General features: G+C 37.8%; 1 protein-coding gene across 6 annotated transcripts in view; it reads left to right on the top strand.

The window, feature by feature from the left end:
- ano10a (anoctamin 10a) overlaps positions 1-15374 on the top strand; it is a 45086-nt gene extending 29712 nt beyond the window's left edge. For 4 of the 6 annotated variants that reach the window (XM_040117144.1, XM_040117143.1, XM_040117142.1 and 1 more), the window contains 3 exons: positions 559-675; positions 7253-7269; positions 14902-15374. In XM_040117144.1, the coding sequence (XP_039973078.1) occupies positions 559-675; positions 7253-7269; positions 14902-14971 (204 nt within the window). In that variant the 3' untranslated portion in view covers positions 14972-15374. Of the gene's footprint in view, positions 1-558; positions 676-7252; positions 7270-12531; positions 12579-14901 lie in introns of those variants that run through there. The other 2 variants (XM_040117146.1, XM_040117145.1) reach the window with 2 other exon arrangements.
- Positions 15375-16308: the final 934 nt, after the last annotated feature.

The following is a 16308-nucleotide window of genomic DNA, read 5'->3' as shown; positions in this document are numbered from 1 at the left end:
ACTTTATGAAGCCCAGACTGAAGGCAAAAACCTCCCAAAACAAGCAAAAAGTGAAGATGGTTGTAGTTTCGACTCAGAGCATCAACAGGGAATACACCAAGTGTCTGAAGTCTAAAGTCCACACACATCAGCAGGCAATCATTGACACTGAACACACATGAAATATGCTTGTAAAACTTAGGGTCATTGTTTCATTTCAAAATTACTGTATTATAGTATAGAACCAACACTGATGGTTCTGTTTAACCAAACTCTCGAAATACTTTATTTCTTGTCCTCATTTAGCTTCAAGAAAATTTGTACAGAGGCTGTATGTCCTGATGTTCCTCTCAGTCACTGCTCTTGTCTTCTTCTGTCCTCTCCGATTTTTCAGCATGCTGTCCCATGAAAGACATTACCATTCCCATTCCATAAAAACGTGACCAAAATATGTTTATGTCTCTTTCAACGCATGTTGTCTTCCCAAATTTTCAAAAAAAGGATGTAAATAAAAGCTGAACAAAAGTCACCCTATAGTATTTTAATTCTTGTGATGTGTCTGTGATTCTGTGATTTCAGCATGGACTGCTTGCCTTCAAGTTCATACTGACCTTCCTCATCCCGGATGTTCCCAAACACATCCAGATCAAACTGGCCCGCCTGGAGTTTGAATCACTGGAGGCCCTCAAGAAAAAGGTAGAATAGTACGCTAAAAGCATTAACTGCCCTTTGATGTATACATATTTTTTATAAAATTAAAGCCACAAGCACCTACGAGGGGGTTTCAGGACGTACAAAGCTGAACAGAGTCACTTCAGCTAGTTTAATTCTGTTTAAAGGAGTGAGACCAATCACAAAGCCTGCAGCTTTTGAAAAATTGCGCACTCAAAGTCCCGCCATTTGTCGCCCTCTGCATCAGATTGGAACGAAACTTGGTGTATATGCTCAGAAGATGTCTCCAGTAAGTTTAAATAGGATTGCTCAAAGGCATCTTGGGTTATGAGCAAATATATGATAGGCTATGCCTGTCATATATTATAGAGGGCCGTGCCCTCTATAGGTGGGGCTCGAAATGCTTTCGTAGACCTATTTCCAAACATGGTGTGACGATATGTAGACAGATTGTGATGATTAGACAAATAGTTAATGAGTTATGGTTATTCCTGCTAAGCCCCACCCCTTGTATAGTGTATTGGTAAATATCTTTAAAACTAAGTAAGATTCCAATGATGGTCAATAGAAGGTTTGGTAAGAATCAAACATACGGTTTAGGAGGAGATGTCAAAAATATGTTTATCAAAAAATTCAAAATGGCAGAAAATCCATCATAGCAGACTTTTATGGTCAATGAGGCTTTTTTGACATACATTTAGCGTAAGCATTTGGACAGTGACACAATTTTCATAATTTTGCCTCTGTATACCACCGCAATGGATTTGAAATGAACTAAAAGTTCTTTACTCAAAAAGGGTAAAGAACTGTTGGTAAAGGTTCAAGAGAAATCAAAGGCTTCAAATAATACCGTCCATTTTGAAATTTTATCTTAAACCCCCTAGCCACAGTTTCTGCCTCTCATGTGTTATCATTACTTTTGAGTGAAAGAGTTAAGCATCTAATATTCTGAAATATAAATGCCTGCTGATGTTTGAAAAACCCAGAAGTTCATTGAACAGCACTTAGTGCTCTTCTGATGGTAAACAAAGATGGTAACTGGACATAATAGATGTCCATGCTCATTTTGTGGGACATGCAACAAAATTAAGAGTTTTATCATTACTTTTATTTATATGTATTAATCTTACATTTTATATCTTCATACAAAATAATGTGTTCATATTTTTTGTGCTGTACGAAATAAGCAAGGACGCGTCATTTCTGGCTACCTCTACTGGCAAATATAGTTGCAACTATCTTTTAAAAAAAAAAAAAAAATTAATAAAATTTGGTCACAATTTTTATGTCCTACAAAGTTCTTCAATTATGGCACCATATTATCCACACATTACATCTATTTACCCCAGCGTTGACGAATCTGGCCTTTCGAGCCTGGCATGGAAATGAGATTTATTTTTATTAAGGATCTGTATGTGGATGGATTTTTTTGTATCCTTTTAACTTTTAGCAGTTAAACATAATTTACCTCACAACAACTTTGATTGATATTTACAACTGAAGAGTAGAAGATGGAAATGTTAAAATTAAAGGTGAAACATACTTCTCAACATTTTAAGCAACATTGGTGAATTACTTTGTTTAGTACAAATTTAGGGTGAAAGAAACGAAAGGAGCACCTTACAAAAGTAGGCAGGAGGGAGGATAGAGAACATAGCACAGTACAGGTACCACATAAAGATGTGTAACTATAATGAGATTAATAATAAAACTAATAACTATAATGATAGGGTATACAATATTACTAATAAAACTAAATATATTACTAGTAACGATAATCATAATAATTGAACCAGTTGGTTTTGAGCAGGATGATGGGGGCAGTAGGTGGTTTGCAGTCACAGATCCAGACTCTACAGCTCCACATGGAGAGGTTGTCTGCTTCCTGGACCCACACTGGAAGATGGTTCCACAGTAGAGGAGCCTGATAACTGAAGGCTTTGCCTCTGATTCTACTTTTGGAGACTCTAGGAATCACATACTAGCCTGCGTTCTGGAAATGCAGTGTTCTAGTGGTGTAATATGGTACTATGAACTCTTTCAGATATGATGGTGCCTGACCATTTAGGGCTTTGTAGGTGAGGAGGAGGATTTTAAATTCTATTCTGAATTTTACATGGAGCCAATGCAGAGAAGCTAACACGGGAGAAATAATATCTCTTTTCCTTATTCCTAATATAAGGTAAATAGAAGTGGTTCAAGCGCAGAACCTTCTGGAACTCCGTGACTAACTTTTGAGTATGGAGGATTCATCGTTAACGTGCACAAACTGAAATCGATCTGATAAATAGGACTTAAACCAGCTTAGAGAGGTTCCTTTTAATGCCAATTAAATGTTCCAGTCTCTGTAATAGGATGTGATGGTCAATGGTATCAAATGCATCATTAAGATCTAACAAGACAAATACAGAGACAAGTCCTTTGTCCGATGCAATTAGAAGGTCATTTGTAACTTTCACCAGTGCTGTCTCTGTGCTATGATGACTCTAAATCCTGACTGAAAATCCTCAAATGAACTATCATCATGTAAAAAGTCACACAAGTGGTTGGCGACAGCTTTCTCAAGAATCTTAGAGAGAAAGGGAAGGTTAGATAGGTGTCTATAGTTGGCTAAAACATCTGGATCAAGAGTATGCTTTTTAAGAAGAGTTTTAATTAAAGCTGTTTTAAAGGACTGCAGGACATAGCCTGTTAATAAAGACATATGGATTATATCTAGTAAAGAGGTGCTAACTAAGGGTAAAACTTCCTTAAGCGGCCTAGTTGGGATGGGGTCTAAGAGGCAAGTTGATGGTTTAGATGAAGACAATGTTGAAGTTAGTTGGCGAAAGTCAATGGGAGAAAAACTGTCTAAGTATATATCACATTTCTAAGGTTCCTGTGTTTGAAGATAAATCAGTGCCGGTTGAGGGCAGGAGGTGGTGAATTTTGTCTCTAAGGGTTAGAATATTATCATTAAAGAAGCTCATGAAATCGTCACTACCGAGAGCTATAGGAATACATGGATACATGGATCAATGGAGCTATGACTCTCAGTCGGCCTGGCTAAAGTGCTGAAAAGAAACCTACGGTTGTTTTTATTTTCCTCTATTAAAGATGAGTAATAGGCTGCTCTGGGATTACAGAGGGGGTTCATATATGGTTTAAGACTATCATGCCAGGCTAAGCAGGATTCTTCCGGTTTTGCAGAACACCATATCCTTTCAAGTTTTCACGTATTTTGCTTTAAGCGGGGTTTGGGAGTTAAACCATGGAGCTAACCTCCCATGTTTTATTATCTTCTTTATTAGAGGGGCAATGGTGTTGAGTATCATTCTCATTGAGCCTGCAAGCACTATCAACAAGATGATCAATTAGGTAGGGACTAAAGTTAGCATAGGAGTCCTCTGTTATATTGAAACATGGTGGTGAATTAAGTGTTGATAGAATCTGTTCCTTAAATTTAACTACAGCACTATCAGATTGACATCTAGAAAAACATTTCTGCCTAATAGCGTTTAGTCCAGTAACAGGAATTCAAAGGTTACCAAACAATGGTCCAATAAAAGAGGATTCTGTGGAAAGACATTAAATGTTCAATTTCGATGCCATAGGTCAGAATGAGGTTGAGGGTGTGGTTGAAACAGTGACTGGGTCTATTTACACCCTGAGCCAAGCCACTTGAGTCTAATAATGACATAAACGCAGTGCTAAGACTATCATTACCAACATCAGCTTGGGTATTGAAATCACTTACTATAATTACTTTATCTGTACTATGGACTAAACTTGATAAAAACTCAGATAAAAATTGGGCCAGGAGTGCGGTACACTATAACAAATAGAATAGGCTTTAAAGTTTTCCATGATGGATGTGTAAGACTAAGAACCAGGGTTTCGAATGAGTTATAACTGAATTTAAGTTTAGGGTTGATTATTATGCTTGAGTTAAAAATGGCTGCATTCCACCTTCTTGCATGGTGCCTCGAGAAATGTGAGTATTAATAACACTGGCGCGGGTGGATTCATTTAGGCTAACATATTCATCACGACACATCCAGGTTTCAGTGAGACCAAATAGTTCAATATGATGATCTGATATTAGATAATTTACTAATACAGCTTTGGATGGTAGCGATCTAATGTTTAAGAGTCCACATTTAATTCTCCTGTTTTGTTGTACTTTTACAGTGGTGGTCATTTTTACTAGGTTTCTGTGTACAACTCCTTTTCTGTTTATTTTTGAGTTAATTAATTTAGGTGTTTGGGGGGCAGCCATGTCTATATGTGGTTTTGGGTGGGTGACTGCTATAATGGACACACAGAGAAGCGTGTAAGATAGCAATTCTGCCTCTTGGTCTCCAGTCTGGGTTGTCATGGTTTTGGTCTAATAATAAACTCAATCAGATTTCTAGATATGAAAGCTGCTGCATCTAAAGTGGGATGTATGCAAGCACTTGGCAACAGTGGTGAGGAAAGACTCCCTTTTACAATTAAAAAAAAAACGCTAACAGATCTGCACTCAGGGTGGGCGGCCGTCTGCCTCGACCGGTTGGTTTGAGAAGAGACAAATAGGGGATAGAGTAGAAAGAGGGGGGAGTGAGTAGAGAGAGAGACCAGGAAAAGCTGCATACTGTTGTATTCAAGCACTGTCAGACTGGTTGATCTAATCGTAATAATAATAGTGATACTTATTAGTGTAATAATGTTATTAATAATAACAGCAGTAATGATAGCAGCACCAGTTGCTTTTATTTGTATTATTATTATGAATAATAATAATAATTAATATTATTATTATATAAATAATGATGATGATGATGAGTGTTGAATATTGTGTGAGGCAAAGGACATGTCCTGGTCAACAATGACCCTACGGTTCCGTACAGTAGAACTGAAGGCCAGGGTAATGCCATCCAATGTAACTGTATGATTTAGATAATGTTTTTCTGAAGTGTTCAAGGCCAAATATAAAAAATTCAGTTTTGCCTTAATTTAAAAGTAAAAAATTACAGGTCATCCAGGCCTTTATGTTTTCAAGACATGCCTGAAGTTTAGCTAACTGATTAGTTTCATTTGGCTTCATAGATAAATAGAGCTGGGTCATCTGCATATCAATGGAATTTATGTGGTGCTTCCTGATCATATTGCGTAAAGGATGCGTATATAGCGTGAAAAGTATCGGTCCTAGGACAGAACCCTGTGGAACTCCATGACTAACCTTTGTGTGCATGGAAGAGTAGTTATTGTTATTGATAATGACATGTTCCAGTCACTGTAATAAAATCTTGTAATCGATGGAGCAGCACTAAGATCTTGCACTAAGTATAGAGATGAGTCCATTGTCTGAGGCCATGAGAGGCCATTTAATATAATTAAATACAGAAACTAAGGGTATGATCCCCCTAGTTTACGAATTAATTGATTAGTTGAACCCCCAGTCTTTGGACATATTAAAAGCGTAATGGTAACAAGATGTGGGCCCTCTACTTTTGAATGAAACTTGGAAAGCAATCCTTGACCAAGTCCAAAATTTCTCTCCCTGTAGTAAACATGGACTCATGCAAATAATCACAGTTGTCATTCTTATGAAACAAACCAACTTTTAGCATACTTGAACAGCTTAATATTACTCTCCTGCAGTTGTATTTCATTGGTCTAAACAGAAAACTATAGTGATGGTAAAACCTGTACCTAGGCACCCTCTGTATTAAGTACACTTTCATTTGAAAATGTTTATACATTTTTTTAAAAGCATAGCTAAAATCAACAAATGAAATCTGTGTTAGCGACCATGTTAACCAAGGTCCCTGTGTGGCTTATTCTCAAATTGTAGTACACTATATGGACTATTGTACAAATGGTTTATTTACTGTAGCGTTAGCATAATCTGTATTATTACATTGCATAATTTGCGCAATGCATAAATATTGCACACGCATACATTGCAATGTCAAGATTGATTATTGTACCCTAATTCGTATTAATTAGATTTTACCATTTTAACAGTTATTTATCATATGGTCATTTACTCAAAAATACATTAGGGGACACTCACACACACACACACACACACACACACACACACACACACACACACACACACACACACACACAGACCACTTTGCTGAAGACAAATGTGTGCCCTATGTTAATAGTACTGAAATATCTCCGCAGCAAAGCATTAGCTTGTTCTGCACCCCAGCCATTTGTTTGATGTGGACTGACAGGGCTGAGTGCTTTTGTGATGAGCTGTTTGGCTTTTGGTTCATCATTTCTCAGGTGGTTTCTGTCAGGGTTTTGTATGTTACCATTTTATAGGATTGACTCTTTACAGACAATGTACAATGTGTTTATCCCCACGAATGACTGTTTCCTAAATGCCGCCTTACCAAGTAAATTACATGCAGAAATTAGTCTTAATCATTGAAGGTCACATTATTTAGCAGGTATTAAGAAATGTGTCTTTTGGGAGGAAACAACCGAATTGCATAGAATAATACTATTTACGTTTAGGGCATGGGCTGCAGTCATAGATTGGTGTATTTCACACACTTTTGGCTATATCTACTAATTAAGTTTGGTTTGATCAGTGGTGTTCTGTGGTATCTTGGTTCTGCAGAGACAGCTCCATGGAGGGTGAGTAGTTCAGTTTGTGTGTAAGTTTGGATGACACTGGTTTGTATACTGGGGTGACATTATTGAGTATTGGCTGATATTAATAATTTGTATGACTACTCATCTAATGCTCTAACTCAGAGGGTTTCATTGTGAATTTGGGATCTAACATGCTGGGTTCTGGTTGAAATCTTGATCTATTATTCATATGATATTGATATCGTTAATAATGATATCAATATCATTATATTAACATTATATATTAATATAACAATATTAACTATGTTAATTAATAGTCAGATTAGATAATACCTAACTGCATCACACCAAACCAACTGTGTGCTTGGGGACTTATTCAAGATTAGACATGTATCCTGATGCTTAAAATGTGGTGTTTTTTTTTTCTTCTACCTTGTCTTTTTGCAGTAGATGAGATTCTGTTTGACCTCAGCCTCTAAAAATAGGCAGGCAGACAGAAAGCATTTAGACACACTCAGAACTAAATTAAGGTAGTTGGAGTGGTATTCAAGCCCACCGTTGGAATACATTGACTGAAGCAGACAGACATACAAATAGTTTAAATAAATATTTGAGATTCTGTCTGGTTAGGAGAATGTAAAATAACAGTGTTGATGCCGAAACAAACTTATTTGGGCTGTTGTGATTATGTAATAAACTTTTGCGGTGTTCATACTAGTTTGGCCATTTAAAGCACTGGTGCACAAATAATACAGGGCATATTATGACAAAATGAACACTGCATGTAGGAGATTTAAAATGTCACAGTGATGAATGCTCCTTAACTTTCATCAACGTAAAATGTATTTTGGTGGTTTATCCTCTAAATTGAAACCAAAGCCTAACCTGAAGCTGTACGCTTTTAATCAACCACTTGAGGATGAAATGCATTATGAACAAATTTCATGAACGTCACATTGACGTCTTTCCTCTAATGTTTCCATGGACATGTTAGGGTTTTTTATTTTATCTCAAGGGAGGTTGATTAGCTATCTATCAAATTTCAGCAAGCAGCTGAACCAGATAGTGTCACCTTAATGTGATGTAAAAGCTGAAATTTTTTTCACACTTATGACATGATGATAATGAAGGTGGCTGTTTTCTAATAGAGCTGATCAAAAACATTCCTACAGATCCGGTAGGAATGTTTTTTAAAAATCTTTTCAGTTATGCACATGGTTGTTTTTGGTCTTTTCGTTCTTTTACTTGATAATAAGAAAGTTACAGGACAGTTACGTGCAACACTTTATCAGAAACATAATGACTAAAGTGCAGTAGGTTGACAGACAAATAGATAGGCAGACTTTGCATAGATAATTTCAGGAGAGCTGTTTAACATGCATGTTGAGGTTTGAATTCACCTGAAACTACAGGACTTTTGTAGGATTTAATGATGCCTTTAGTTATGGTTATCACTTAATTACATTTGAAAATTAGACAGGAGCATTTGATTTGATTAAAATGCAACAAGCTGCCCTTTCACCCAAGTCGTACTATATAATAATATTGTACAGTAGCTAAATAAATTGTGCTCATTGACTCTGTGTAACAACCTCTCAAGATGCAGACAGTCAGTCACATAGGGCATGTGGGATAAAGTGGTGAGGGGAACTTGCGCAGAGATCTCACATTCCCACAAGAGACATTCGATCAGACAGACAAGTGACTTTCTTGGCTGCACTTTGCCAGCTACAAGTCACCTTCCTCTGCAGCCGCCATCTGAGCAGATCAGTCACAGCAGAATGAACAGGCACAGCACAAGATCCTGTTATACCTCAACCCTGACTTCATTAGACAGACATCTACTAGATACCATTGAGAGCTTTCCATTTTAATGTCATGGCAGTGAATGCATATGAAAAGATGCCCGTAGTTTGAAAACTTATATGTCAGCACCACAAAATTTCAGCATACACAGTACAGACAGACATTGTACAAGAGCATTGAGAGTTGTTTGTTTTATGGTAAAGGCAGTAAAGTTTTGGCCGAAGTGAATTCTGTTGTAATAAAGTGATCTCTGTGACCAGGGAAAAGGTGTGTAAACACCAGTGATGCTGGTGTGAGTTTTCTGTCATTGCTGTTGATGTGGTTTATGGCACTTAAGGCAGGGAAAAAACAAATGTTTCCATATAACATCAACTTTAATCTTCATGGTGGGAACTGTTTCCTTATAATATTATAAGGTCTTGACCATACTCTGTAAAGTGCCTTGAGATAATGTATGTTTTGATTTGGTGCTTTATAAATATAATTGAATTGAATTGAATCAACTTAACAACCTTTAACGCAGGGCTTCCCATGAGTTGAACTTTTAAGAACCTTGTGAAGCTTTGGTACTGGGTTCTTTGAGAGTTTACATTGTACTTTTTGGATATTAAAACAGCAAAAGTGGGACTGTCGACTGTCTTTTTGTGCAGGTTGGACGGGAAATGAAGTAAGCGACTGTGGGACTGTCAGTGTAAAAAGTAGCACTGATATTGTTATTGATTTTCCTTCACATTTATCATAAGACACAAATTTATGTGGCATTGAAGAATCCAGGCCGCTGGGGGGGTGGGCAAAGTCAATGGCTTGTTTTTTTTTTTTTTCTCTGCACTGTTTGGCTGTGTGTTGTATCTCCATTTCTGCAAGACACGGAGAAATCCTCTGGTCCATTTGTTTGTTTCTTGTTGCCTCCCTCTCTCCCCAAACATTAATGGGGACCTGGAGGTCTTAATTTGTCCAAGTGTTCACCGTCGTTGTTCTTTTGGTTATCCTGGTTGATAAAGATGCTTTAGTAAAATGTTGGTCACTGCTTTGTTTGTTTGTAGTTATCGTCGTGATGCAACGTCACATCTACCTGACCATTCAAAAACAACAGCACTGCTGGAAACCCCTGAAAGAACCTGGAAATTGTTTTTAGTATCATCTCCTGAGCAGGAGCTTATCTTCAGAGCAGGCAGAGAATAGTGGAAACAAACTTGTGACAATGGTTACATGTTACATTATCTTTGATTAGGTTACAGCAGTGGAAATGGGCTATTAGAGTGCTTGGGCTGGTTCTGGATTTTCGTATTCAGTATTTGGCTGGACAAACAAACTTGATTTTAGCCAGTGCAAGGCAAGTATGGAGAGCTAATACAGTTAGTTGATAACTCAATTAGTCGATGAACAGAAAAATAAACGTAAAATATTTTGATAATCTTTTAATTTTGTAATCGTGACTTTTTAAGCAAAACCTCCACTGTTTCCAGCTTCTGAACTGCGAGAATTTACTACTCTTCTTTTTCTTATGTGATAATAAATTGAATATCCTTTGATTTTAGATTGAGACTCAGACAAAATAAGTAATTTGATGATATGACTTCGGGCTTTTTGAAAATAAAAACAAAATCTATTTTCTGATATTATTCTATCAAATAATCAATGGATCAAGAAAATAATTAGCAGATTAACTGATAATGAAAATAATCAAGGTCAAAAATAATCAGGTCAAATGAAAAAGGAGTCCAAGGATGTCAGCTCTGTACATCAGTTAGAGGCTTTTGCCATCATCTGAGTTTAGAATGAAAGCCAAGTCTGTACTGAGGCTGAGACTTGTGTTGAAGGAATAATCCACCATTCGGACACATAAGGCTCAGAGGCCTCTATCAGACAGAGACAGCAGTCATACAGGGATGAAGACTCAGCAGAGCAGATCCATGCATGATGGCCACACATTCACACCCTTCATGCTACACATTTCATAACTACAGCAAAGACTTGGACAAGTTATTACAGGTTAGCAGTGTAATATGTCTCTTGCACACGCAGATTTTTTAACAAATAGTTAATAACTCAAACTAATAACAACTCACGTATGAAACATGTGCGCACAAAGATTTCTTGACACCTCAGAAAATGACAAGTCATTGGTGAGGAGTTGTAAGACCCACACATGTACAGACCTTACAGAAGAATCACTCTCATTGTTTAGCCTGTAGTCTTAGTAATCCTGATATAGAGTACGGTGATCACAGTGAGTAGGCTCCACACCTGTATGGGGGCAACTCATGTGTGCATGTGCATGTACAGCTTTGTGGGTGTGTGTATCTGTGTTAACATTATAGAAACTAAACTCTGATATGTTCATTTTAATGACTTTGTTTGTGTGTGTGTGTGTGTGTGTGTGTGTGTGTGTGTGTGTGTGTGTGTGTGTGTGTGTGTGTGTGTGTGTGTGTGTGTGTGTGTGTGTGTGTGTGTGTGTGTGTACTTCTATCTATAGACAGTATGGAGTGAGGACATTTTAGGAAAGTGAGGACATTTTGGCTGGTCCTCACACATTAAAATGGCTGTTTGAGGGTTAAGACTTGGTTAGGGTTAGGGTAAGGGATGGGATTAGGTATTTAGTTGTGATGGTTAAGGTCAGGGAAAGGGGCTAGGGAATGCATTGTGTCAACGAGTGTCCTCACAAAGACAGGAGTACAAGAATGTATGTGTGCGTGCTCTGCTTTCTCTCTCTCTGATCATTACTGACATATCAGGACAATTAGTAGGACATGTTGAGCAGAGCGTGGCTCTGGTTTCAGAGACAGGCCTGTGGACAGATATCATCCAAAACAACCTGTGTGAATTTTGAAAAATACCGTAGCTAGTGAAAACTACAGGTTGTGTCCGTTGGGGAAAGGCATGGAGATTATTCCACCTTTATCATGGCCACTTTTTAGTAGGGCTGGAACTGATAATTGTTTTGTTTATTTAGTCTAAAATCACAAATGCCTCAAGGAGCTTTGAAATCTATACAGCATATGACACCCTCTGTCCTTAGAGTCACAGTTTGGATAAGGTAATATTCCCCCAAAAAACCCCTTCAACAAACATGCAAAGACGTAAACTATCCTCATAACAATATACTGTATGTGCACCTTATTTGGAGGTGAAATACAGCTGAAATGTAATAATCAATGAAAAGTCCAAATAAATGTCATACTAGCTGCTTATGCTTTCTCCAGCTTCCACCATTGCACTGTTTCCACACCACAGGTGGACGTTCCAGCTTGTGCTCTTTGACAGTTATTGTGATACCACTAACTAAAACTATACTGAATCCTGGTTGTTGTATTTGTCTAGAGATATACAGTTAGATCAGTTACTGGTCCATCCCTATTTCCACCTTTGCTGTCCCTTTTTTAAAAAGTTCATCAGCCAAAAATCACTCAAAACAGTATGAATCCTGGTTGTAGATGCCCAGTTCATGAACTGTCTGGATATTGAAATTCATTAATTCTATGGTTTCTTTCTTGGCAGATTATAGAAAGGATTTTATTGCAGCTTTATGTTCGTGACAGAGTCAGTTTGTGTTTTATCCCTCTGTTGCTGCTGAGGACTCAGCTCTGAAGCTAAACGACGGCCTCAGGACAAACCCGCCACCGCTCAGACTGTGGGTCAGATATTTCAGTGACCTCCGACGCTTCCTAACCTCGGATGTAATTTTGCCTGCTTTGCTTCTTGCCAGACGCATGGAGGAACTAATTGATTAAAAAGTAACTGCCAAGATCAGCATCAAGGGAAAAAGGGTTTCTTCTAAGTTTTACGCTGTAATTTATTAAAGAGCAACCAAGAACTGTTGGACAAGCATCAAGGTCAACTGGAACCAAAAACCGTCTTTACAGTACATCTCCATTTAGGTACATCCTTTAGTTTTGCATATAGACCTGCTCTTTCCAGCCCTGTCAGGCCTTGTGGAAAAATCCCAGGAGAGGGACTTCTGTTGTTTGGAAAGCAGTGAAAAGATCACATCTGTTTATCAGGATCAGGTTTTGGCTTAAAGTGTAACTCCAGCCAGCAACAATTCAATGAACTCTGATGTCCTGCCTCTGACGACGCATGATCCTCGCTGATATATGTACTGTCAGCAGAGCAGTGCAAGCAATACCTGCCTGCCATTCCTGTATGTCTCTGTATGATCCAGAGCCAGTCCTCCATCCCTGACAGACTCCATCTGCAGGAGACTGTCCAGGCCTCCGCAGAGCTTGCTGCAAGCTGCTTTCCTGCTCCCATTTAATACTATTTTTAAAAGTCCGCATCCCTCACTGCTCAGGACTAAATGTCATTTTGGGACACAGAGAAAAACACCCGGCCTTTGGGCAACTTATGAAACAGCTAACACCAGCCAGTGAAGCGTTTGCTTTGCTGGAGTTTGTATGACACCCTGCAGTATCCTCAGGGGCAGACTGTGTGCAGGCTTTAGGAAATGGAAAACAAAACTCATTATTTATGATGCAATTTATGGATTTTTCCACGTGCATTTACTTTTCAATTCAAATATATCTCAACTGTTGTACTTCACAGCAAGTGGCTCACCAGAAATGTTTCCGTTTAATGTTTTCCAAATTACCATTTCGTAGTTTGAAATTAATTCCAAAGAAAAGTGTCCACAGTGGATAATCCAGAGTAACCCTGACAGTTTATGGAAAGAGATGTTGTTTAGATTTTCTTGCACTGTATGTCATTCATGTTTCACTGCTTTGAGCACTACAAACAAAACTCTGTTCATCTCTGTTATAAGAATAAATCTAATTGGTGGATATCTCAAATTGTGGGTAAATAAAACCAAAACTAAATGCATAGCTAGATGACTGTGATTCTGGTCCTGACATTCTTGGTTAAAGGACAACTTGGGTCCTATTTCTATGGTACTGGCTGTCATTTTGGTTATGATTATGAGGCCTCATTTTGGTTATGATTATGAGGCCTCGGTATGCTAGTTCATCCAACTAGTCTAAAGGCAAAAGTGTGTGAAGTCACTTGGAGGTGGCGTGAAAAGCCTGCCACCATAGCCTTCACCGGGCTTCATCACACTCCATTCCTGATCTCTCTCCAACAACTCCGTGCCTTGTGCGTGTGTTTGTAGTCTCGATGCAATTAAACGTATGAATGAAGATAACAGCACACACTTCCAGACAGTTTCTCATACGTGTTGTGGGTTGCACTTTTACCAGTTGTAAAATAAATTGTTGCATAAGTTGGGCAGGGTTGTCAGATTGTTTGAAAAAGTTACAGAAATTGGACAGTGTCCGCGGATTTTACGGTCAGAGGAACATTATTCATACACTGTTCCTTTGAAGCATACAAAGGCCCTCATATTGTTCTACTGAAAGTAAGTGCTGACGGCACAAGAAACACGATTGGTATTATATGTCAGAGTAAAGTCCAGCCAGGAAGTTGGTCTGTAAACTGTGATGGATGTTTACTATACAGAAATTTTACCAAAACTTTTTCTATTCCAAATAAGTCTGAGTTTGTTTAGAACCTGTCTGATCATACGACTGCTCGTCTTTTTGCCCTGTCAGGCTCCTTTTTAGTGATGTTGCCAGTTAACTTGCTATGGTTTTATTATTAATGATACAATGATTGTCCAAAAAGCTGTAAGGTGACATTATTATTAGTCTTATAATTATTATACATCTTAATGTGGAACCTGCATTGTGCTATTCCCCCCGCCCCACACACCCAACACACACACACACACACACACACACACACACACACACACACACACACACACACACACACACACACACACACACACACATATATATATAGAGTACTGCACTGCGCCTTTCTGCATCGAAATAAGTTAACATGAATGTGTTGCTGTTTGTCATCTTTTTTCAGAAAATGCTTGAAGCCTCGGAGCTCAATAAGATGGTGCAGTGAGGAGGAGAGGAGAGCATACAAATACTGACGGACATCTAACCGCTGCTTCACACAGATTTAACAGATCGTACTGTTGATTACATTGACAAGCTTACACAAATTCAAATGTATGTCTTGTAACAAAACAACATTATTTTTGGAGTTTGTGTGGCTGGTTTTCATGCACAGGTGTGTTTTTTATTTAATATCTAAATATCTTTAATATCTAATATCTTCACAGCTTCGCAGGAGTTTATGGCAAAAATGGGTCAAACAGTGGTTTACTATTCCAAGAGCTGAAAGGCAGATGACGGTTTAAGGTCCACAGCTGTGTAGCAGATGTATTATATTGGTCTCTAAATGAGATGTACTGTAATGAGGTTTTATTTTGGCATGGTGTAAACATGGGATAAATGGAATAAAATTGGTAAAAGCCGTGTGTTGAAATCACAGAGGAATGCTGTATTATGTCTTAATATGCTGTAGCCAATATTGCTTTTATATCCAAGACTTAAAGTAGTTTTCTGTTATAGGTTTGTTCTGTTCTTCAGTCCCTTTTGGCTGGGGTCAGTCAGTAATGTGGTTTGAGATTTATGCAAATTTTAAAGTTGTCCACCTACAATTATGATTACTAATAAGTTCTAACCTTACAGAATGATGGTGTACTTTATACCCAGTAAACACACTTCACCAAAGCCTCTGCCTAATAACCTGCCTGCTTAAATTACAGGATAATAACTGATGCTGAATGTCTTTCAGTATTATAGCAGCTTGTAACTGGAAGACTTGAGTTCTGTGCTCTGAGAATGGACATAAAGATTAGAATCTTACGAGCAACCCAATAGTAGTGGTTACATTTCACAATTATTTAAACACTTAATGTTAAACAGTTACATACCATATAGCAGTGAAATATTTTACTTTGAGAACTATCTGTCTGTATTTAGATGGTCATTTCCTGCTTTCATGTGGTGAAACTTCAAAAATGTGATTTCAAGTTTTGGGGGTTTTTTTGTTTAATTGGACTGTTTAGTTTTCTACTGAATTTGTGAACCTGAAAAAAGTTTTAAATGAAGCAAAACTTGAAATTGCCTTCTGGGAATTCAAACCATTTACATTCACATGGATTGTTTGCAAAGTAAAATGCTTAATGCCATACATTTAGTGGAATTTAAGTTTCATCATTAAGTATTTAGCAGTGATTCAATCTCAGTGACATGAGTTGCTTATCAGATACAAGTTATGGCCTTTCTTTGCTTCCATATCAAAGAGATTGTGATGACAAAATGTTGATTACATAACCTCAGTTTGTTACTTCCAGTGTAGATAAATATGACTAAGTTTTAAGCCATGTGTTTTTGTAACACCCCCGGTGACTTGAAATGC

This window comes from Xiphias gladius, chromosome 22 (genome assembly GCF_016859285.1).
Source record: "Xiphias gladius isolate SHS-SW01 ecotype Sanya breed wild chromosome 22, ASM1685928v1, whole genome shotgun sequence".
NCBI classification, from domain to species: Eukaryota; Metazoa; Chordata; class Actinopteri; order Istiophoriformes; family Xiphiidae; genus Xiphias; species Xiphias gladius.
This window is presented reverse-complemented; position numbering and strand designations above follow the sequence as displayed.